Genomic DNA, 25,787 nt, shown 5'->3' with positions numbered 1-25,787 from the left:
TATTTTGCTCCTGGCAAAGGAGGTATCATGATATAGATTACGACGTTTCGATTGCAACACAAGCAGTCGTCATCAGGTAGAACTACATGTTAAATAACTGCACATGGTATAGAATGATGGTATAAACACACATCAGCCATAACCTATCCACTTGCATTACATTTCCAAAAAATAGCTAATTTTGTTTTCTCAAACTGCCTATTTCTCTCTCAAAAATTTACCAGGCACTCATACGTCCATTCACTCTTTCTCTCCCCCGGCCGCTTCGGGGTGGATTTCCACACAACTCTCTCTAAAATTTACCATACTTGCTGGGTCTTTCTCTCCCCCGGCCGCTTCGGGGTGGATTTCCACACAGCTCTCTCATTGACATGCTAATTTCTCTGCTCCAGCAGACCCACACCTCTCTCTGCTCCCTCCTCTCTCCATTTAAGGCTACGACACAGAGGCATTGGGTCTCTGTGTGTCTATGTAGTGTCTCTCTCTGCTTGTGTCTGTCTCCGTGTTTGTGTTTTGTCTCTCTAAAATGTTGTTCTACCTGATGACGACTGCTTGTGTTGCAATCGAAACGTCGTATTTAAATAATTTAATTTATTTTCTTTCTACGCGACTTTACCGAAAGAACCAAAGAGTAATTCCTGCAGTCACCAAAGCTTGAAATCATAATTTAACTTCTTTGTGACTTTAGTCACGCTTTTATTTTTTAGGGTTTATGTATGGCCTCAAAACATATATGTTTTATGTAATATATTTTCACAATGCGCATGGTTTACGGGAAGAGGATGTGTGCGGTGAATACTGCTGTAAGAATAATATTTGAGGGAGATATGACAGATTATTTATATGTAGTGGTATTGTAAGGATTATGAGAATTGGATGTGTGAAAATGGTTGAATGCTGGATGAATTATACTTCAGTGCGGTGTACGGAGAAGTTGATATGGCGGTTGGAGCACTATACTCTATCTGAACTTGTTCAGAGCAGCCTCTCCATCACCAGCTTGACCAACCCACACTCACCAGCGTGGTGAAATATGGTCAAACCACCCACAAAACCGACACGTGTGGGGATACCTTCATCCAGCAGTACATGTTACAAATATTAATTACGATGATCACGTATGATGGAAAGACCTGTTGTAAAGCCCTTTCACATGGGCACATTCAATAAATGTGGACTTAAATAGGTGCTCACTAACAGGCCTTGACCTCAACAAACGAACCATGCAAAAGGGGACACTGCCGTCGTCTGGATTTCGCCGATGGCAAGATACATCACCGCCATCACCCTTGTTTATTCGTGATGAAGGCCAGTGGGTCAATAACATCGATTTTCCTGCCCTTAAAATATTCCAATAATTAAATTATCTGCATTACAAAAACACAATTGACATCACCGAAGTGTGAACCTGCATTTTAATAACTGCACATGGTATAGAATGATGGTATAAACACACACCAACCATAGTATATCCACTGCTGGACGAATCCCTCTTCAAGCCATCACCATCTCTCACAGCCTCAGCAAATCCATCGAACTCCTGCACACCAGCTGATTTCATTGCCCCAGACCCTCAGTTGACGTCCTCTCGTCCTCTCGTCATGCACGTCCTCTCCTTTGGCTGTTTTTGTTGTTGTCAAAGTCTTGGCCACCGAGAGTTCACCCCTTCTTGGAACCTGTCCTGCCCAAGCCCACTTCTCTATTCTCTTGTCACTGTGATGTCTCAGATTTCAATATTTTTTTCTCAGCGTATTTCCCAGCATGCACCACTTAGTATTTCTTTGAAAACTTTTCTATGAGCTGTATATGTTATGGTCACCCAACGTGCATTAAAATCCTCCCTTATTAAGCCTCATTGGCGTCCTGATTTTCTTGACCAAATTAGGTTTTCCAAAGGGACTCCGACCAGCTCTGACTTACCCCTTTACATAATTTTGATGATAGTCCACTTTCAATGATTGTGATAGATATATACTCAGACAAATTGTGTTATTTCTAGGATGGCAGTTGAGTTAAGAGTATTCCATATATGTAACCGCTTTTTTGTAAAATCATTGTTGAAGGCCTTGCCACGCCACGTTCGTCATAGGGGTTACTTGATCACACATCAACACTGTGATCGGTGAAGGATGAAGGGCGGAGAGGGGAGGGGGGTAGAATCAGTTCACAGGAATCACTCCAAACCACTGATGTTAGCCATGGCTGGGAATCCAAACTCACATCGCCAAGTTCACGGTGCAGTCCACTAATCACTGCGCCATCGCTCTTGTCATAGGAATGTGCAATTTCCACCATCGGCTCAGAACCTCCAAAAAGAGATGTGTAATTGCCAGTACATGTACAGTATTCCATCGTAGTAGTGTCACAATAATTCCCGCCATTCAATTTGATAAAATGCCATGATTCAGCAGGACTGCATTTAGATTCAAGAATACTATAAACCGTATTTGTTGTCTTGTATAAGAACCGATTTGAATGTCTCGTTCGTATCATTACTTGTATTGTACCTGGCTTCATTTCTATATATTTAGCAAAAATATTGGTTGAGAAAGACCACAAGACAGGTCTATTTGTTTACCCACAAGACTCGACAACAGCGTTTTGTTATTGGATTGGCCTGGGCTCCGCCTTATAAATAAGGTGCTCTTGCTTATAACAAATTATAACCTAGCAGCATTTGTTTAATAGTTCTGACTTTACATGAGATCGTGTTTAAACATTATACTGGATATTAGTCTGGTAACCCAATAGGCTTATGGACTAAGATACTTGTTTAAGTGGAACCCATATTCATCCGTCTATCACCAATTAGCCTGGAATGCGCGCTCCGTGCGTCAGATCTGTAAAGCTAAGCAGGATTTAAAGATGGATAGGACGCGGATGGGCGGCCGTCGTGCACGCCAAGTTGTCATGGGCAGAATGCCGGTAGGGCTACGTGGTGGTCAGCACAGGGTCGTGCCCACACGTCTGTCTTATGCATTCACGAACCCGCAATGGCGAATTCATCACTTGACCTCCATGACCCTGGGAAAGCGCTCAACCACCAGCGAACTAAAAAGCTGTGCATGTACTTACTTTTATCATTATTGATCCATCACATGTACTTACTTTTATCATTATTGATCATCAGTGCGGTGGTGTGGCCATGATCACCGATTTGCCATTTGCCAAGACGGGTTTAACCCGACATTGGGGATCATTGGTGAAAGGTGTCGTACTACAACCCTTGCCGACACGCGCACTGTAAGTCCTCCTTGCTCAACATCGCTATGCTGGCAGGCAGGGCTATAAATGGGACTCGTGGCAGCAGTGGCAGCGAAAAAAATATAGGCACAAAAAAAAGTCCCAACGTGTGACAAAAAGGGGGAAGTTGCGTGGGCTGCAAGCGGAACTTGTGGCAAACGCCTTCCTGGACGCGCTTCGGCACGGCGGCGCAGCGTGCGCCTTGCCTCCCGAAACACAACACGTGCTGAGGGTTGGGATTCAGCACACCAATTGCAACACTTTCTGCGAATGTAACTCATCAGATACTCAGTAAACATGCAACAATATGGTCAAAGTTGACACGTGGGTGGGCCCGTTGGACCAAACGATGATGGACCAACGTTGGCCCAGAATTGCGTGTTTTACTGGGTAAATGCTGAGTAAACCTAGCAATACGGCCAACCCTACCAGTGTAAGCAGCAGGTTGCACTTAAAAAACAATGTTACCGCAAACTAATTATCAAAGCAAAGATCGCATTAACAAGGGATATGCTGAATATCGAAATTCGGTTATTTGGTGTCGCGGTAAAAAACATTGGCAGAATAACGCTTAAATCGGTAGGGTTGGAAAGTACGTTTCCAACCACATGCCAACGTTGTATGTTCACTGGGTATGCAATGCACGTAACAAGGTAATTTTTATACACCGAAATGCACGATTACAATCGTCTGCCCGTCATGCCTTGCATGCCACGCAACCTCACCAATACTACGTGTAAGCACGAAACTGGTATCCAGTTGTCTCAATAATACAGCCCCATGTTTGCCTTAATTAATCAATAATACGGCTGCGTGCATAAAATACACAGCGTGATGGCACGTGGCATGCTGGGCCTGATGGGAGGAGGGCTTCATCCCATGGTCACAATCGTTGCCTTGCAACGTTTAGAATGTGGCGGGACGGTATATCGGCAGAATGCGTCGTTGGGCCTGGCTGGCTGCTGCGATTCCACTGTGAAATTCGCTCAATGCGTGGCAGATGTGCTAGTAAGGTGCCCATGTGTTGAAGCAAAAACACAATTAGATTTGACTCTCCCTTCCCAAAACCTTCTGTCCACAACCGCCGACCACCTTAGGGGCGGTCCATAAATGACGTCGCGCGATTTTGGACGATTTTTGACCCCCCCCCTTCTTCGTCACAGAAAGTCAGACCCCTCCCTCAAATACTGTATAACGTCACAAAGCTCTGCCCCACCCCCCAAAAAAAACCATGCTTCAAATCGCTTTAAACTATTGTCATTGTAGTGCGTATTTAATGTGGCGCTGCACTCTTGTCGGAGAATGTCTATTAAATTAAGTAGAACGTGTTGTCTATATTTATTTAAAGTTGCGCATTTTGATGTGACGTCACATTTCTCACCCCCCCCCCCGTCACAAATGTCTGACCCCCTCCTCTAGGTGCGTGACGTCATTTATGGACGGCCCCTTACCTGCCCCGTCCTGCTGCCAACGTGGCTCTCCTGCGTGCCGCGGGTACTCACTGAAGGCGATGGGACCAACGTCGTTGCCGACTCCAGCACCACGCACCACGGAATCTGACTTACGGCCCCTTATTTAAACTAAATCTTGTTCACGAAGCAAGCTCAGAGGTGGTGGGGTGAGACGTCAATATGGGGAATCAAGATCTGCTCATGAAACGGTCTGACTTCAGGACATAGTAAAATTAGTTTGGCTATGTGGCCAGCAGATGGCAGTAAAAGGCAGTGTATTTGTGTACAGTTTAATGGAGTTAATTTTTTTTATGTACGTCTCTATATGCCCTTGTCTCTCTGGTCAAGCTAATGGAGAAAACAAAACACTTAATAATGTTGCTCTGAACAATTTTGCCAAAGGATGCCTCCCCTTCTAATATGAGATGGAGTGATACAATAGACTCATGCACAGACATAAAATTGGATCGTGGTACCATGAGCCCGAGAGATGATGACGGCTTGGGGAGTAACACCCTATCAGGACTCGAACCCATCCATTCTAGTGGAACGCTCCTGCCCGTATATCTCTTCTTTAACATGCGCACACCACTTTCAAACACAATTCTTTTGAGAACAAATGTATATCACTGCGAGCAGTGTGTGTGTGATGAGCACGAGTAGTGTGTGTGGTGAACATGTGTGGTGAACATGTGTGGTGAACACGAGTGGTGTGGTGGGCAAGAGTGGTGTGTGTGGCGAGTTTGAGTGACTGGTATTATTTACTGTGTCGTTGACGAGTTTAGTGGACGAATTTAGTGTTTTTCATGGGGTGGAAGGGGGGTGAAAAATTCACCCCATTGCAGTTGTATGAAATATTTCAATTCAGGGCCACAGTTCAAATCAAGAATACATTTTAAAAAAATCACTGCGGTCAATATATAATGCGATGAGCTTTTTTGTGTGCAGCCATTAGTGGCCGGGCTAAGACTGTCAACTAAGAACTTGGTTAATAGAATCTATTTGATTAAATATTGCCATCCCGAATCGTGAAAATTCATAGAATGACAAAGGGGGTACATCGGTGTACGGATGTGTGTCTGCTGTGCGTAGGCCTCGGGTCGTGTGTCTAATCACTATATTAGCTCCATTTATTCCAACAACAACCATGATTGTATTACCCTCAAGTAAACAGCCTGCATTAATATATCACCACCACCAACATTGTTATAGTATTGAGTGTACCTGTGCTGACGAGGGTCATGGCGAAGGTGGGTGTTAGTCCAAACTGGCCTAGGTTATAACAGTGATGATGATGGCAATGATGATGATGGTGATACTCGTGATGATGGTTGTGATGATGGTGATGAATGCGATGATGGGTAATGATCAATCCTTGTATATGTAAGAGACAGCGGAAGCGATGATGGCGATGACGGTGGCGGCGATGGCTGTGATGGCGATGTTCCTGCGCGTGTGCGAGGCAGCGGGTGCGGCCAGTGCTTGCGAGCGATCGCGACGGCGCTTCTTCCCGAAGAGACGTGCGTAAGACTCCAGCTCCGCCTGCACGGGAACAAACAGGAATGCATGGGGACGTACGGGGGACAGACAGGCCGCAGGAACAGCGAGATAAAAAGAAGACGCAGAGACATGGGGATTCACGACGACACGGGGAACAGGTGGGGAGACACGGGAATACAAAGGGAGACATGGGGACACAGTGACACGTGGGAAAGAGGGATTATGCACACGCACACTGGGATGGAGAGATGGGTAACAGGAAGACACAAACATAGGGACACGGAGACATGCGGCAGCATGGAGGTCCAAACCCACTGGCAAATTCAAATGATGAAGTAAAGTTTACAATCACAGCTGAGTGCGAGTTCATATCGGTGGAGGTGTGCATACGTGTACTAAGGTGTGTGGGGATTGGTCAATTAGCAGTTAGCGCACTGCGCTACGAACCCGGTGACACAAGTTCGATTCCTGCTCACGGCCAACACCAGTGACGATTATCTGAACCAGTCCTGGGCTACTCCCTAGGTCGATTCAGCCTCAAATGAGTACCTGGTGCAGTGTGTAAACATTGCCACTAGGGAGACAAAGGCGGTCGGGCGTGGTGCTGGCCACCCACCCCCTCGTGTACCGTTCCGGCCTTCATAGGTGCTCGCTAACAGCACTTGCCCCTACAGTCTGTTAAGGCTATACGGGGGATCTTTATCTTTATGTACAGGTGTGTTTGTGTTGAGATGTTAATTCATGAGATAGGGTATGTGTATGTCCAAGTTGTCATCCCAGTTAACCCAAAACACTTGGGGCTGTTCCGTGACCTCCTGCTAGCAAGCCTTCGACAACTTCACGTGGCCTCAAAGTGCACCTCGCTTGGTACAAGTGTAGTGGTGATACGCGCTGGGTGTATATGTCGTGTGCCAGCGCGTATGTACGGGTGTGTGTGTGGTGACGCGCGCTGACGGGGAGGAGCAGGCGTCAGTGCGCGGGTGGGGGTAGTGCTGCTGATTGGCTGTGTGCCGGTGACGCGCCCAGAGGGAGTGATCGGGTAGCAGCGCGGTGTGATTGGTCGGGGAGTGGAAACACGCGCTGAGCGGAACCGGATCGTAGGGATAGCGCGTGGGGATTGGGTAACTGAGGAGCGGTGCCGACGTTGAGGTCCGCATCCGCTCCGTCTCCCGGGAAGAAGGGGTATATAAGGTGATGCACAGAGGAGCAGGGGCGGAAGTGGAACCATCTAAGAATGAAGACGAAGGTGCAGAGATAGAGCCCGGAGAGGAGAGTAATGGAGAGTAGAGGAGAGTAAGGTATAAGTGTGTAGCCAGCGAGAGAGAACGGTCTACACGAGCTGAGTAAGGTATAAGTGTGTAGCCAGCGAGAGAGAACGGTCTACACGAGCTGAGTAATGTATAGTGTGTAGCCAGCGAGAGAGAACGGTCTACACGAGCTGAGTAATGTATAGTGTGTAGCCAGCGAGAGAGAACGGTCTACACGAGCCGAGTATGCATACGGTGTAGCCAGCGAGAGAGAAAGGTCTACACGAGCCGAGTATGCATACGGTGTAGCCAGAGAGAGAGATGCAAAGTCTACACGAGGCGAGTGGAGAGTGTAGCAGAGGCGCAGAGTCTACACGAGGCGAGAGAGGAGTGTAGCCGAGGCGCGGAGTCTACACGAGGCACAGAGAGCCGGCAGCACAGAATCCAGAGTCAAGAGAAGCGCATTGTGAAGAAGAGAGGCCACGCGTTGTATTGTTACAAGTCAAGATTTAATAAAAGAAGTGTGTTCCCGTCAAGGAGTTTCCTGCCGTCATTTTCCAATACTTCACAAGCACCATGGTGAGGTCACTGTCACTAAGTGCTGAATGGCGACCGTTGTTGTGTCATGTATAGTTGGGTGTGTGCGTGCATCACCTGTTTCTTTTTCTCCTCTTCTTCTAAGGCAGCCTGCTCCTCGGCCAACTTCACCTACACAACAAACACCGCACGCACGACACCACATACAGCACATGCACCACAAGCAAAGAACACTTTCCGACGCACCCTGTGCCACTTACACCACTTACATATTCCGAGCATATCACACCGATCCATTCCACAACAATTACATCCGCCATTCGCCACCGAGTGGCAGGGATGTCACCACAGTGCCCATGCCAGTCTAGGTGCACTCTGAGGCCACGTGAAGTATCATGGGATGGATGCAGGTGCCATGGGTTGACTGAATGGCAGAGGCACCACCGGTGCTCCCAATTGTGCCCACTAGCTGCGTTTTAGTTTCCTGGCACTCCGACTGTTGTTGTAAGTATTGCCTCGTGTGGCCCTGGCTAGGCCTGCACCCCCGCAGCATACACGCACAACAACAACAACCGCCATTCGCCACTAAGTGGCGGTGACGTCACCATGGCACTTGTGCCAGGCTATGTGCATGTGGAGGCCACGTGAAGTGTAGGTCATGGGGCAGACCCAGCAGGTGCCACGGGTCGACTGACTGAGATGACTGGCCGATGCACCACCTGTGCCCCCTACTGTGCCAACTTGCTGCGCTTTAGCCACCCGGTGCTTTGCTCGTTGTGAGCGTCGCTCCTCTGCCCTCCGTTGTTGCTGGAGGGCGACTGCCTCCAACTGCCCAGTAGCGTCCTTCACGAGTCTCCTCCACAGAGGCCAATTTTGACACTGCTGGTACCAGTCATCGGTATGTCCACTCAGCTCCATATCCTCATGTACCACATGAGCCATCTCTTCTCTATCCCACCACTCACACACACCACGCACACAGGGCAAACCCCTCCAGTTGCTGTGACGGTGGCATAGCCTCAAAAGTTGGAGGAAATAGTCATCACTTGTGAGTGGATGGCTGATTTCACATCTGCCCTAAAGGTGCAAAGAGCGATACAGAGCCTGAGACCAGGGCAGGGATGACCTCCCAAGCCAACTGCTGAGGGAGGATGGAAATTGTGTGCAGGCTGCCTTATGTAACATTATTCAATTTTTGGCACATATGCACCACACAGACAATGCATTACACCAGGGTTCAGTAATTAAGAGTGCTGACCGCTCACTCGGCAATTATGTACCTGCTGGAGTTTGTGTTTTTCCTCCTCGCACCCCTCATCGCAATCCACGCGCAGCTGGCCAGTTTGAACCTTCCAGCACACCGAGTCCTACATACAAGCCACACAGAACACCATGTGAGCACACCACAAATACCATGAACATCACACCATACATACCATACACACACCACAGCACATTAGAACACCACACATAGTGAACAAACACCGCACATACCCAAGAACAACCCACACCCACACAAACACAACAAAGACAAAGATCCCCCGTATAGCGTTAACAGACTTGGGGCAGGTGCTAGTAGCGAGCACCTATAAAGACCGGCACGGTATGCGAGGGGGTGGGTATCTAGAACCATGCGCGACCGCCTTTGTCTCCCCAGTGGTGATCATTTTACACACCGCACCAGGTACTCATTTGAGGCTGAGTCGACCTAGGACAGACCCAGGACCAGTTGTGATATTCGTCGCCGATGTTGGCTATAAGCGGGAGTCGACCTGTGGTCGCCGCGTTTGTAGCGCAGTGTGCTGAACATTGTGTTCCTGTGTGCATGTAGGGACAAGGCACACCTGGTTGGCAAGGAGATGTGCATTCGTCTCCGCGACTCCATCCCCCGCCAGATGTTTGAGGTCGTAAATGGCGTTGGCCGTGAGCGGGAATCGAACTCGAATCGCTGGGTTCGTAGCGCAGCGCACTAACCATTGTACTACCACTCCTCACATAACACTCCAAATTCGCACACCACGCAAATAGAGAACGGCGGTGCATGTGTGCGCGGTACCTTCTTGATGCGCGTGCATGCACACCGCACGCGCACGCGGTGCGTACACGCCTCGCCGGTCTGGCACGCGCCCGGGTGGCAAAGGGCGCGGCAGCGATGTCCACACTCCAACTACACACACACACAGAGTGCAGAACACAACAAGAACATACCAGCTAAACACACACGCACGAGCGCACGCACACTTAGAGCATACACTGTGGTACGTACCGTATATACGGTGGGTGCGGTGCATACCTTTCGCGGACACTGGTTCTTGCAGGAGAGCAGTTTGCTTCGCTCCGTCTCACCTGCAGAGAGCAGCTCGCTGTGGGGCGGGACACAGAGGCACACGCGAGATTGCGGGTGCTCGCAGAACACGTGGAGATGCCACCAGGCCCAAGTGTGGACCAGCGTGGGGATGGGCACAAAGTTGAGGCATGGATACGGAAGGAGACAACATGGGAGGCGGGGACATGGAGACACGCATACATAGATGCAAGGAGACACAGACAAGTGAGAATATGAAAGATACATAGGGAACTGTTTTTGTGATTAGTATTTGATCCTTCACCATACCTCCGATTAGCACGGTTGGCTGCGTACGGTGTGAAAGAAGTTCAACATGCATACATATAAGGGTGGACATCAGTGCATGTGTGTGTGGGGTGCATTTTAGTGCGTAAATGTGGTATGCAACGTGTGCATGTGTCGGCATGCATTGTTGATTGGCGCGTGCGTTTGAGAGGCAGTGTGTACCTTGTTGTGTACTGAGGAGTGGTGTGTGTGTGTGTGTGCGCATGTATGGTGAATACCACTGTGTGTGTGTTGTGTACATGCACACCTGCAGGACAGATGGATGGACACGAGTGTGCAGTGGCAGGGTGTGCGTATGGTGTGTGTGCAGGCCGGGCAGGGGCCCAGGTGGCACCGGCGCTTGCACCGGTGGGTACACCCCGCCGGGCGGGAACGTGCACACCCCTCCTCGCACACCGCACACTCCGGGCCGGCCTGGCACGTACATCGCACACCAAAAACAAAGATCCCCCGTATAACCTCAACATACAGAAAAGGAAAGTGCTTTAAGCGAGCACTAATGAAGGCCGGCACAGCACACAAGGGGTTGGTTACGACATACACACGTACGCTAATGCACGTACACACACTGTATGCAGACACCATGTACACACCTGTAGGCCGGAGCCCGTGACGGCGTGGCACACCAGCGAGCAGGTGTGGTTCCCACACACCAGCAATCGACCACACGCACGGCCGCACGAGGAGGGGCTGGCGGCGTGACACGGCAACGCACTCTCCTGCATGCACGCACACACACGTACACACACGCAAATATCCCCTGTATACCCGACGCAGACTGCCGGGACAAGTACTATTACTGAGCACCATTTTAATGTTATCACAGTGCACGAGGGGGTGGTGTGGCCAGAACCATGCCTGTCCACCATTTTATGTCCGGTGGTGATGTTCACACATCGTACTAGATGCTCATTTGTGGATAAGTCGCCCTAGGGGAGGTCCAGGACCGGTTCATATATCACTCGACACTGATGTTAGCCACGGCCGGAAATCAAATTCAAGCGACTGGGTTAGTGGCGCAGTGCACAAAACCACAAAGCATTCGCACGCACACATGCGCACATGCATGTGCTGCACTACACAACAAACACGTCACACTCCACCGTGTTACAATCGACTACCAGCACGAAGGTCATACCGAACTGCACACTGCAAAACCAGTATGTCACATCACACCACATGAAACCACACTACTGGCAGACTCGTCACTATCTCACGTCACAATCTCACGTCACACCAAACCACACCACTCAGCATTTCAAACCATCAGCATATAACACCACAAACCACGTCATCATCGCAATGCCACATCCACACGGCGCCGCAACAACTTACACACTGCACTCCTACACGGGAGAATCAGAGTGCGGGTTTGAATGCGTGTGTACGCGAGTTGAAGTCCGTGGGCGTGCAGTGCTCACCTCATGGCCTCCCAGGCATTTCCTGAAATACACACGCAAACACAAAAGCATGTACGTACGGACATGCACACACGTGCACATGTTACTACAGATTCATATTACAATGATGAACATAACATCCTCCAACTGTGGTCTATTACACAGGCGTGTGTACATATATGGCCAGTGTGTGGGTGTTTGCGGGTCTACTGTGTGTACATATGTGAGCTGTATGCGAGGGTGTGTGGGCTATGTGTGTATACACACAGTCTGTGTGGGTCTGTACACATGTGGGCTGTGTGCATGGGTATGTGTCAGTGAGGAGCAGAAGTGCAGTGGTTAGCACACTTTGTTACACATCTGGCAACCGAGTTTGATCCCTGCTCACAACCAACATAGGTGAATATTTTAACTGATCTAGGGCCTCTCCTAGGTCTACTTATGTGGTCTGCGTGTGTCTATGTGTGTGGGGGTGTGGTGCTGGTCACCCATCCCCTCGTGTGCCATCCTGGCCTTCATAGGTGCTCGCTAACAGCAGTTTCCCTATACGGGGGATCTTTGTGTTGTATTGTACACACGTGAGCCGTGCGCATGGGTACGTGTACATACGTGGGGGTGGGATGCATGCACGGTGGACACGACACCGCCCGTTTCACCACGGGCGCTGGCAGCTCCCAGGGGCCAGCGCGCTGAGCCTACATGCACACAAACGCACGGGCACACACACGCACATGCACCAATGCATGGGCAGAAACACGAGCGTGCAAACGTTTAGGAGCATTGTAGATTGCAGTCATGTGCAGACATCCGCAGATATATGTAGAGATGTACAGGTACCCACAAGACCTTGTGCTGGACATGTCGGTTGTTTGACAATACTCCACCACGTTGGTCAGTGTGGATTGGGTAAAGCCGCGCCCAGGACCATTTCAGATATCACTCGCCGTGGCTGGGAATCGAACTCAGGTTGCTAGGTTCATGGTGCAGTGTGCAAACCACTGTGCCACTGCTCCACCCCATCTATATATATAAAATCGCAAATCTGTCTGTCTGTCTGTGTGTGTGTGTCTGTCTGTGTGTCGCCGGACCATACGCAGTTTCATTGGACGAAATGTGAGGGATTTGCGAGACACGATTGGTCCGTTTGGTTTTCCACGGCGGTTGCCCCTGGCAACGGGTAGCGACGCATTCGCTGCGAGGTGGACGCCATTTTTAATTCCCGTTAAAAATATGCGCACGCATTAACACGCGACTCTGAGGTAAATTCATCAAAGTTTCACGTCCTCTTCACTCCCCCCCCACCCCAATGTGTGCAATTACTATTATAGGGTCGGTAGATAATAAAATTATAGCGATTAGACAGTATTATTGTAGCGCGGGGGGGGGGGGTAACGGCCCCAGTACCCAGCCTCAGCCGGGTGGGCAATTTAGGCGAGGCCGGAGGCTCTGCACGGTACTAGGCCTCGACACCCCACCACACTATAGGCCGTACATATTACTGCACAGCGGCCGAGGAGATCGTGGCTGGGGGGGGCAGGGGTAGCAGCCCATCTGTGTATATATGTAAGGTTATTAAGAAATATATTTTTCACCCGGGCAACGCCGGGTACTTCTGCTAGTATATTTATATAATGTGTATATATACACACTAATGTGAGAGCAGGGCACAGTAATGCGGAAGTTTGTACACTGTGCCGGTTTGTGTTTGTGTAATTGTGTACTTCTGTGTACAGGCATACCTCTTTAATCACTCAGGATGCATTTTTGATAACGGAACGCTATACGAAACAGCGCTATAGGAGGTCGTTATAACATGGTTCCAATGGAGGTGCGTTACCGAAAGCGCAATTTTTTTACCTATGAGCGATATACGAGGGCTTCATTGGGGTATCGGGAATAGCCTTTTTAATGACAGTGTACACATGATAAATGTGTAGTGACGTATATTGAGGCACTACGGCGTTTAGCGCCAACTACTCCTACGAGAGTGGAACTGTGCATGTTATAGCCTCTCTCTGGCACCAGAGTTTATATGGCATGGGAAGGGGCTCTAGGGAGCATGGTTCTGGTGACTGTCAGAGAGGGGCAGTTACAGTGGCGAGATGTTACCTACCTGGTATGCAGGAGGTCACGGGTTCGATCCAGACCCTGACGCCTGTATATTTGAAGTTTGCATATTCTCCCCGTGGTCGTGTGCATTTTTCTCCGGGTCCTCCAGTTTTTCCCTCCACATTTAGAATCATGCGAGTATTTGGCTGCTATAAATTTCCACATGACTAGCCACTTTGCTTCTTAAAAAGAGCTATATGGCTCATTGGGCCTTACCTTGTAAAATAAAAATTATTTAGTTTAGTTTAAGGGCTACACGGGGGGCAGTCTTAGCCTGCGTCTTTGAGTGTGCATTTGTGTGTGTTGTTTTCGTGTGTGCGAGTGCGACTCACCGCGGCGGGCTCGGCGAGCGTGTCGTTATCGTGGCACGGGGCGGGACACACGTGCCCGCACGGCTTGAGCGGGAGGCGACACGTCTGGCGGCACGAGGGGCACAGCCCCCCATGGCAGCGGTGGGGCTCGCGTGCTGCATGGTGGCAGTCCGACTGGGCGCTGCACAAGCAACACACGTGCTCACATCCACAAACACGCATTTACACAGACGCGCACATCCACAAACGCATGTACACACACACGTGCGCGTGCACATCCACAAACAAGCATTTACAGACAGGGGATAAACGCAAACACACGCACGCATTAATACATACCCACATATGCCCGCAAGCATGCACGTACACATGGGGACACAAACACAGGCTCACGAGGACACACTGAGAGACAAGGGTACGTACATACACACAGGAATACACGAGGCATGGTTCTGTTTTTCATGAAACTATGCTCATAGTTTTTTTTACAGGTTCTTGAGATGCGATCACATTTAGACGCTGCTAGAGAAATCTCGAGTGTATTGTACGTACACAAGTGGGGACGCACGGACAGGGGGTGTAAGGAACGTAGTGGTGGGGGGGGGGGGGAGGTTCGCACCTGCACAGCTGTTTGCAGCGCGGGGGGCGCGTGTGCTTCTCCCTACCGCACGGCACCGTGACATTCGTGGAACCGCATGCACAGCTCACCTCCACGCTCACCCCGCACGGATAGCAGCTGCCTGAAGCACAGAGGCATGGCACAGTCACACCACACACCCACCACGCTCACCACGTGCATCATGCACGCAGCTACCGCACTCACAACTCTTAACACTGTCACCACACTCACCGTACAACTCACCTCCACGCTTTTCACACTCACCACGCACACCCCGCGCTTGCCACTCACTCGCACTGCCCGCCACACTCTCCACATAGCGCACTCCTCACCAATGCCTCGCTGCACATACCCCGTCCATGCATGCCCAACTGCACCCCCACCCACCCCCACAGGCACGATGCCCTGCACACATCTCACCGGGATGGCAAATGGAGGAGCACTTGTGGTTCTTGCAGGAGAGGGAACGGGCGCACACCTGGTCGCACTGTGGGCAGCTCCCGTCACAGCACTGTGGAGTGGTGGGCACACCGAGAGAGGACAGGTACCCGGGAAGACGGGGTCAAAAGGACAAGTAGGGACACAGAGGAACACAAAGGGACCCACGGGGACGTGCAGGAACACATCGGGGCACAGAGAAGCACGGTTGACGTATTGGTAACAAGCCTGACATACAGAGATAAGCCAAATGAAATGGACTGCCTGTCAGAAAGATTGATGATGTTAGTTAGCGAGTGCCTTTTCGGGCCACGGGGGCAAATGAGGGGTAGCGATGTTGATACGATGCACAAATACACGTGTGTGGACGTACGCACCTTGCGCCGGCAGGCGTGGCGCTGGCAGGTGCGTTGCTGGGTGCAGCGCGTGTCGCACAGATACTCTTTGAGGCACGGCATCGCCTTCGAGTGGCGGCCGCACCGACACACCTTCTCTACCACCTGCACGTGAGCGCCATGACGTAGGGACACAGGGACACGGAAACAACACAGACACTCACCACGCAGCGCAGCTAACCCTCACCAAGGCCAGCACTGCCACGCCCACCCTTGGCCAGCCCCTGACTAGGGCTGAACGATTAATCGATTTCAAATCTAAATCGCAATTTGAAACAATGCGATTAGTAAATCGCAAAGGCTGCGGTTTTTTGCGATTGGAAAAGTCCTATTACTTTCTTATTAGAATGGTTTCATTATTTATTATTATACCTTTACTTATTTAACTTACATTTGTTCTATGTTTGATTGTTCTATTTCAATTCAAACATTTTAATAAATACATGTTGGAAGCAATTAATATCTTTCAAGTTCTCATCCTTGCATTAGAATACATAGAGAAGTTCATATTTTGATGGTATCATGTGGTAATGCTCCATCACATGTTTTAAGTCGATTACACAGTGGATATTGAACTGAAGCTTGACTTCAAAAAATGTAATCGCAAATCAAATCGCAATATCTGTCAGAAAAATCGCAATTAGATATTTTCCCCAAATCGTTCAGCCCTACCCCTGACCACCCAGTCCCCGCCCCCTCACCTGCCGGCAGGTGTCGCAGGGTCCACGGTGACAGCGCTGTGCGCAGGTGTGGACGCCGCATGACAAGAGGCGGCCACACGTGTCCCCACACAGTAACACCTCCTCCGTGCACGGCAAGGAGCACCCTGCAGGGTTGGCCGCCAGTATCACCATCATTATCAGCAGCAGCAGCAGCCTCATCGGCAGCATAGTTAACAACATTGTCATCAGCAGCATCAGCATAAGCAGCGTTGTTGTCATCATCATTACCATCAACAGCATCGTCAGTATTGACCGGTGTGGTCGGCATTGCCAAGATCATAAGATGCCTCATCAGCCGTGTCGTGATCATTGGCTTCATTTCCATCCGTGACATCATGATCCATGATCACCATCATCATTGTTACCATCGTCTACATGATAATTATGAATTGCCAGCGTCAACAATTTTTCAACGGTCACCGCAATTATTGTCAGAACTGTCCATCATCTCATCTTCCACTTGAAATTATCATCATGCAAGTGAGTGTGCACATGTCCTTGTGCACACACATGTACATGCACATGTATGTGTATGCACATGCGTGTATGCGTGTGTGCGTGTACAAGTACGTGTGTACGTGTTCATGTGTCTTTGAACACTTGTATTTGTAGGTATGTGCGTGTGCATATGCAAATCCTGAGCGTGCGCATGAGTTACTTGTGTGTGTGAAAGTGTGTGTGCAGGTGGATGCGTGCACGCTCGTGTGCGCATACGCGTGTGTACGTACTTGTCTTTCCGCAGGGACAGCTGCGCTCCCCGGAGCGTGGACACGAACCACACGCCCCCGCGTGGCACACGAGCTCACACGTGTGTACGCCACAGTCAAATGCCTTCCCACACACCTGACACGTACGCATGCAAAGACAAAGACCCGCCCGTGTTGGGGCAAGTGCTCTTTGCGAGAACCTACGAAGGCCGGCACGGCACACAAGTGGGTGGGTGGCTAGCACCACACCAGACTGCCTTTGCCTCCCTAGTGGCGATGTTTACACACCGCACCAGGTGCTCATTTGAGGCCGAGTCGACCCAGGTCCGGTTCAGATATTGGTCACCGATGTTGGCTGTGAGTGAGAATCAAACTTGAGTCACTGGGTTTGTAGCGCTAACCGCGACCCTACCACTCCCCAAATATGCAGACACACATGCTCACACTTGTGTACGTTGCACTTAAATGCCTTCATGCACATAAACGTGCACACACCCATGCACACCAGGGCACACGTGTGCAGATATACACAGATGCACGCTTATAATATAAATTAAACTTCTTTCACACTGTATGTAGCCAACTGTGCTAATCGGAGGTGCCTGATGCACAGATAAGCATTGAAATCTCCCGTATAACCGATATAGGCTGTTGGGGAGAGTGCTGTTTGCGACCATGAGAAAGTAATGTGGCCATCACCAGACATGGCCCCCTTTGCCTCTCCCCAATGCTGATGTTTATTAACACGTTACACCTGGTAATCAGGGAAGGCTGAGTCAACTAATGGGAGACCAAGGACCGGTTCAAATATTCCATACTCCTCTTTAACTGTGGCCAGCAACTGAACAGGTTCATCGTGCACTCCTTTAGGCATGTAATAATGCATCGATTCATTGATTCAAATCAAGGCTCACGCTTACTATGCATGCATTGCATCATGGGTAAGATGCACAGGTGTGTAATCGTGTATATGACTATGTCTTAGTGTGTGTGCATTTCTGCATGCGTGTGGGTGCGTGTGGGTGTGTGTGTTTGTGTGTGTGCTCACATGTTACCTTTATGCACTGCCAGTCAGGGGAGCTGCACGGCCTCATAGCACGCGAGGTCCCACAGCAGCACAGCTGGGAGCTCACGTGCGGGCACAGGGGACACTCACCTACACACAAAAAGATACAGGTCCCCCTGTATAGTCTGAATAGACTGTTGAGGCAAGTGCTGTTAGCGAGCACCTATGAAGGTCAGCACGGCACACAAGGGGGTGGGGGTCACCAGCACCACGCCCGGCCACTTTTGTCTCTTCAGTGCTGATGTTTACACACCATACCAGGTACTGATTTTGGGGCCGAATCGACCCCGGGAAGGCCCAGGACCATTTCAGATAATTCTCACTGGTGTTGGCCCTGAGTGGGCATCAAACTCGGGTGGCTGGGATTGTAGCGTAGAGCGCTAACCGCTATAGTATAGTCCCCCACAACCTACATAGACCATATACACAAAACAATGATCCCCCAAATATTCTGTTGAGGCAAGTACTGCATACCCACGTAGCGTACGTGCATGCACGACGCGTGTGTGTATACACGCCGTGCGTACCTGCGTGGCACGTTACGCTGCACTTGTGCTGCCTGCATGGCAGGGCGCGACCACAGGGGGTGCCGCACGACCACGCACGCCCCCCACAGCGCCGGCTCTGAACGCCGCCCCCTCCACAGTGGCATGGGACGCGCACCACCTGGGGGCAAGGGGGGCACGGGCCTGCACGGGGGCATTGGGGGGTGGGGGGTTGGGAGCAGGGGGGCATGCACACAAGGAGTGAATGAAAACATGTCAAGACGCAAAGGCAAATACAAACAACTGCTGTACAACCTTAACAGACTGTTGGGGCAAGTGCTTTTAGCGAGGACCTATGAAGATCAGAACAGCACACGAGGGGGTGGGTGGCCAACATTTTTGTCTATGTTGGTGTGTGTAGGTGGGTGGGCAGCCATGCGTGTGTGGATTGGCAGTCCTCTGCATGCATGCGTGCGTGTTTTTGTACACCAGTGTATGAGTTACCCGGGTGGCACAACAGGAGGCAGCGGTGGCCACAGGACGGCCGCAGCTCGCGGTTGCACACCTCCCCGCATGAGTGCGGTACGAGCCACGGGTCGGGCCGGGGGTCGGGCTCCCGGCCGCACCAACAGTAGTACACGCTGGGCGCCTCCTTCCGCGCGTACTCGTGACGGCACTTGGGGCTGCACGCGCGCCGTGGGGACGCGCTGCGATTAGAGCTCGGAATATTCGTCGTAAAGTTGATAGACTAAGTGATTGTGACCCACAGCTAATAGCGGCTTCTTACCTATAACACCTGGCAGTTCACCAGCATTGGTTCAAGCAATCAAGACTCTACTGATGACACACTGCATGTCAAAACCGGTCCAAAGTGTGCTTCTATTGCACCCATCTGCTGAAATAGTGGACTCCCAAAAGGCCTCCTGGTTAATGGAAAGTGTAATAATACGTTTAGTTTGTATGTGGACAGATATATCAAGGCGATATAATGGCTGCTTATTCATTTTGACGAAAGACTGTAATCAACTACTTTTCAGGAACCCTTTAAAGTTCGCGGCCGTCCCGACATTCTGCCTTGCGAAGGCGAAAACCCTCCGTCCTCCCTCCCCCCCCATGTATGCCCATGCGCACCAGTGCCAGGGCGTGTCGACAGCCGGGAAGAGCTGTGGGGAGAGCGGGGAGGGCACAGCGAGGCGAGCGCTGTCCCGAGCCCACTGCTGCACACACGGCAGGTGGAACACGCTGTAGCATCCCATGCAGCTCCACACCTGCACGCGCGCATATACACAATACATATGGATACAATCAATACACATAGGTACATGCAATACATACGATTAGACACAATGCACAGGGGTGCATGCAGTGCACATGGTTACAAGTAGTACGTGTGGGTGCATGTGCGGGATATGCTGTATGCGTGCATGTACGGTGCAGCTGTGCAAGCAATGTGTGAATGTGTGGTGTACACTAAGTGTGCATGTGTGGAGTATTCTGCACATGCTGCGTGTGCACGTATGGTGTACACAGTGTATGATTCCCCTGAATTCTGTGTGTGGTGTGTTCCATTGTACCGCGTGTGAGCGATGCATGCTGTGCAGTGCGTGTGAGTGTGGCGTGTGCTTACAGCTTGCCGTGTTTGCTAGGCATGTGTGTGGTGTACACCATTTAGTGTGTGTGGTGTATGCTATGCATGTGTGTGTGTGGTGTACACCATTCGTGGTCTGTGTAGTGTATGCTATGAATATGTGCATGTGGTGTATGGTTTACACCATTCACAGCGTGTGTTTGGTGTATGCTATTCATGTGTGGTGCACACCATTCAGAGTGTGTGAGTGGTGTAAGCTATGCGCGTGTGCGTAGTGTACACCATTCAGAGTGTGTGAGTGGTGTGTGTGGCGTGTGCTATGTGTGCCACACGCGTGCGCGCGCTCACGGCGTGCGTGCGCTTCACGCTGCTGATGCACACGAGACAGGAGAGCGCCCCCGACTGCAGACACTCCTCAAGCAGCTGCCTCGTCCTCTCCAGCACAACCGCCCCCTCCGTGCCTACACGCACACAGGGGATCGAGCTCGATTAGTGCTTGCATGGTCGACCCCCCGGGGCTTTCCACAAGTCATAGTCGGTCATGGGGCTGCAAGGTGGCCAGAAGATGGCTGTGTTATACCCTCATGTTCTCGGTGGAGTTTATCCGAGTTCTCCAGTTTCTTTCCACATGAAGCCAAACACTCATTAATATCATTTTTTTTTAAATAATCCATGACAGAGTTCGTTCCTGGGCAAATAAAAGGCATTATTAAGAGATTGCAGCGCAGAGGGCTGAGACTACTGTTTGGTTCTGGAGACACATGGAGAGATGCATAGAGATATACAGGCAGATTATGCCTGTGTACCTAGGAAAGCTTCACCGAGTCTGAAGACTATCTTTCTGGAGGGTCCCCAAACCTTTATAAATTGCCTGATGACAACCGCTTGTGTTGATATTTTTTACACATTACATGCAAAGGTATTCTCACGTTACATTTCGACTCATGGAGATTTAAAATAAAACTGGCAACAAGACAGGGAAAATGAGAAACAACACAAACGGGTTAGTACAAACGAGACAACAAAAATATCCATAATTGGATAAATATTCGACCCCAAATTGTGATGTGTACCCATGTGTACGGCATGTGCATACACACATGTACACATGCATAAATGCACATTTAAGCACTTGCCTGCTTGCCCTGTGTATTGGCGGAGCGCCGAGTCCAGGATTCTGTTGCTCTGCGCTTCCTTAACGTCGTTATCCTCATCGTCGTCGTCGTCATCATCCGAGGAGGTGGACCTGTCGCAATCGTTGGTGAATTTTCTGGCGGCCGCCTGGTTGGCGAGTTGAGCCTCGTGGAATCTCTGCTGGGCTGAACGGCCTGGTATAGGGACAAGGGTTGGATGGAGGGAGATGCGCACACAGTTGCATGGGGACAAAAGAGAGATAACGACATGGGGACCCGGGGAAAAGTGACACGGGGATAAAGAGAGCAGGGAGACACAAGATACACGGGCACAAGGAAGGAGATGTCGAGTCATAAAACCAAGGGACACGGGGACACGGGGACATGGAAGAGAAGGGAAAGGAATAAAGAAGAACACAGGCACAATGGGATTATGGGGGACACAAGAAGAAATGGACAAGACACGGGAGAGAATGGAACATGGGGTTCAAGGGGAAATGTTAATGCAGGAACACAGAGGAAAAGGGGAGAGAAAAACATGGAGACAGGGGGTGAAGGGGAGACACAGCAATACAGACACGGCGAGGAGGAGGAATGGGTACATGGGTCACATTGGGGAACAAGGAGATGTGGGGATAACGAGGTTGCCCGTGACTGTATTTGTTTCTCACTCAACCACGGCTGTCTCTCTTACCGTCCATGGATGCGCCCCCACGCGTCACCTTCACCCCACCAGCAGCGGGCCCCATATTTGGCCCCGGTTGACCTCTTGCCACCGGAGTTGGAGGGCGAGCAGGGGTGGCAGCCCGACCTCTACCGCCCGGGAAAAGCGACCCCGCAACTCCTCCGGGCACCCCTGCCGCCCACGCGCTCCCCGGAGGCCTGGGGGGGACCCCTCCTCGACCACGGCCCCGTCCTGCCGTGGGCCCCCTTGCACGGGGGCCGTCCATCCTGGACAGGGAAGGGAGCAGCGCGAGGAGAGAGTTGGGGTTAGAAGATAAAGACTCTCCATCAGCGGGGTCTTGCATGGCTTAGCAAAGGGAAGATGAATGCTGGAGCTTTAATATTGATGACTTTCAAGAGTAGTGATTCAATGTCACAACTCGGGGCTGTGATTCAACTCAATAATAAAATAATACATTTTCTGATCTGTTTGGTCTCGTTTTTACCATTTATTAGTATTGTTATTTGCTTAATCTCCTCTGCTGCCCCCCCCCCCCTCGTCTGCAGTCCCCTTTCTCCCAGCCATTCATGCTGTCGACTCCCTGTCCCCCGTTCAAGTCCAGGCTCAAGACCAGTTGTGAACACGGCCTTTCTTAAAATTAATCTAATTGAATATTGCCAGGTTAAATTAAGAATAAATCTCAACAGTCTTCCTGGTTAAATTAAGAAATAGTCAATCTCAACGACTGATTTAAATTTCCCACAAAGAATATCTTGATTGTGCTACAGTGTCATGTCATGAGGCAAACACATCCATTATCTCACACAATGCTGTGCAAACTTTCCTCTTAGAGAATGTCCCACTGAAGTGGATATAACAGAACTTTCTCTCCTCAGATCCCTCCGAGTAACCTCTGTTCTGCACAATAGGTGGGGTAGCACTTTCCCACCAATTCTTCCATATGAGAGTAATGTTCGTCACCTCACAAACTACATTTAAAATTCTTAGGCCAAATTTTTGGCAAATCAAGGCGTCGCACCAGATGTTATGTAATGTTTTTTTGGGGTTGTTACGCAACAACTGCTATAAACCGGTAACCATTTTCAGAAGATGATTGCCAGTTCAGAAAGTCTGGGCCCGATAACCATATCCTGTGTAAATTTTAGTAATAAATGCACTGGTTGGCATGCGCTTAACGTGCTAACGGCACGGCGGGACAAGTGAATTTGCTCTCGATTCTCAGTCAATTGCTTGCTCTCTAAATGCCAGCGGAAGAGTCTCCTCCACTCGGGGAGCTCTATGGCAGCACACCCTGACCAGACTTCTGGGATGAGCTGGGCGTACCCACCACACTTTACCGCACCGCACGCGACCTGCCTATCGACGGCGGCGAGACCCTTTAGGGGCCGTCCATAAATGACGTCACGCGATTTTGGACGATTTTTGACCCCCCCCCCTCGTCACACGGCGTCACAAAAAGTCAGACCCCCCCCCCTCAAATATGACGTCACAAAGCTCTGCCCCCTCCCCCAAAACCATATTTCCATTTTGAAAATAAAACACGCTTCATATCGCTTTAAACTATTGTCATTGTAGTGCGTATTTAATGTGGCGCTGCACTCTGATGTTGTAGGAGTGTTGTTATAACAATTAGTGTTGTTATAACAATTCTAGATTTATTTAAAGTTGCGCATTTCGATGTGACGTCACAATTATCAAACCCTCCTCTCCCCCTAGGTGCGTGACGTCATTTATGGCCGGCCCCTTACACTGTGCAGTGCTGGTGGATGGGCAGAGGCGAGGTGGGGGGGGGGGTTCAGGAACCACGTTGCTTCAAATGCCGCGCAGGGAGATCGAATGAAACCGGCGTCGTCTGGATTGCAAGTCGAGTTGAGTGCGCTAACCATTACACCGCCGTCTGGCAGCTTCCTTCGTTTCAGTTTTTATATATTAACACAAATTATGTTTACTGCGAGACATTTCTACGGGCAAATCTGCCGTACCCTGGCGTATACCTCGATATAACCGGTGTTTATCATTCGGTCGACCAGTAAAGCAGCAACAACACACCCCAATAATGTTAACAACATTCACGACCCGGGGGGCATTTGCCCGCTTGCACCAAAACTCACGAGGTGACCGCCGCCTCCCGCGCATTGCAGCCTCTAGGCCACCTTCGGAGTCTCTCACCTTGTCAACAAACACATTTAAAGTATTAATCTCACTTGGTTTAAATCAAGGACGCCGATGCTGTCATCGCTTTGTAGCAGCTGTAGCAGCAGCAGCTGCAGCGCGAATTTCCACTCCACGAGCCACTGGGGCGAGATGGTCGCGATCCCCGTACCCCCGATTCCTAATGCGCGGCACTTTTATCGCCGTTTAATTCGCTAAAGCAAAACACCGCGGGTTGTTTTTTAAACGCGAACGAGGTCTTCACTTTGAGTAGAATGTTTAAAAAAACGAATCGCTCTCGTCAAGAGCCCCTCGGGGCTCTTCTTGACGGCGAGACGCCGTTCGCGTGGCCAGCGGCGTCCAGGAAGAAGCCTAAGAAACTCAGAGACAAATCGAGCGTCGACCGCATCGATTCGACAGCCCCCTCCCATCGCCCCCCCCACCTCCTCGCCTCCGCCTCCCCCCCTCCTCGCCCCCCCCCCCTCCTCGCCCCCCCCCCCCTCCTCGCCCCCCCCCTCCTCGCCTCCCCCCCCCTCCTCGCCTCCCCCCCTCCTCGCCTCCCCCCCCCTCCTCGCCCCCCCCCTCCTCGCCCCCCCCTCCTCGCCTCCCCCCCCTCCTCGCCTCCCCCCCCTCCTCGCCTCCCCCCCTCCTCGCCCCCCCCCCCTCCTCGCCCCCCCCCTCCTCGCCCCCCCCCTCCTCGCCTCCCCCCCCTCCTCGCCTCCCCCCCCTCCTCGCCTCCCCCCCCCTCCTCGCCTCCCCCCCCCCTCCTCGCCTCCCCCCCCTCCTCGCCTCCCCCCCCTCCTCGCCTCCCCCCCCCTCCTCGCCACCCCCCCCCCTCCTCGCCCCCCCCCCCTCCTCGCCCCCCCCCCCTCCTCGCCCCCCCCCCTCCTCGCCCCCCCCCCCTCCTCGCCCCCCCCCCCTCCTCGCCCCCCCCCCCTCCTCGCCCCCCCCCCCCCTCCTCGCCCCCCCCCCCTCCTCGCCCCCCCCCCTCCTCGCCCCCCCCCCCTCCTCGCCCCCCCCCCTCCTCGCCCCCCCCCCCCCTCCTCGCCCCCCCCCCCCCTCCTCGCCCCCCCCCCCCCCCTCCTCGCCCCCCCCCCCCTCCTCGCCCCCCCCCTCCTCGCCCCCCCCCCTCCTCGCCCCCCCCCCTCCTCGCCCCCCCCCCCCTCCTCGCCCCCCCCCCCCTCCTCGCCCCCCCCCCCTCCTCGCCCCCCTCCCCCTCCTCGCCTCCCCCTCACACCCCTCCCCCCACCCCCCAGCTAGCGCCGCCTGCCGCGTCCGCAATCGACGGTCTCGCAGAGCCCCTCCCCCCCAATCGATTGCGAGGGTCTTGTCGGCCCTCGATTGCCCCGCCCTGTGGTGGTGACGCGC

The 25,787-nt window shown here is 51.6% G+C and overlaps 1 protein-coding gene across 1 annotated transcript; it reads right to left on the bottom strand.

The window, feature by feature from the left end:
- Positions 1-1,398: 1,398 nt before the first annotated feature.
- Positions 1,399-24,811, bottom strand: NFXL1 (nuclear transcription factor, X-box binding like 1). Its single transcript, XM_078594349.1, has 23 exons — positions 24,473-24,811; positions 22,278-22,534; positions 21,587-21,778; positions 20,799-20,911; positions 19,994-20,130; positions 19,367-19,545; positions 18,905-19,066; positions 18,367-18,467; positions 17,333-17,447; positions 16,584-16,708; positions 15,865-15,987; positions 15,470-15,560; positions 15,050-15,170; positions 14,452-14,611; positions 12,620-12,705; positions 12,032-12,053; positions 11,204-11,329; positions 10,858-11,024; positions 10,272-10,341; positions 10,035-10,145; positions 9,259-9,345; positions 8,096-8,149; positions 1,399-6,236 (listed from the first exon to the last, which is right to left on the bottom strand). Exons 2-23 carry the CDS (start codon positions 22,531-22,533, stop codon positions 6,063-6,065), a joined length of 2,772 nt encoding a protein of 923 aa, XP_078450475.1. The 5' UTR covers position 22,534; positions 24,473-24,811; the 3' UTR covers positions 1,399-6,062.
- Between the last annotated feature and the right edge of the window lie 976 nt (positions 24,812-25,787).

The sequence above is a fragment of the Lampetra planeri genome, chromosome 5 (genome assembly GCF_965212315.1).
Source record: "Lampetra planeri chromosome 5, kcLamPlan1.2.h2, whole genome shotgun sequence".
Taxonomy (NCBI): domain Eukaryota; kingdom Metazoa; phylum Chordata; class Hyperoartia; order Petromyzontiformes; family Petromyzontidae; genus Lampetra; species Lampetra planeri.
This window is presented reverse-complemented; position numbering and strand designations above follow the sequence as displayed.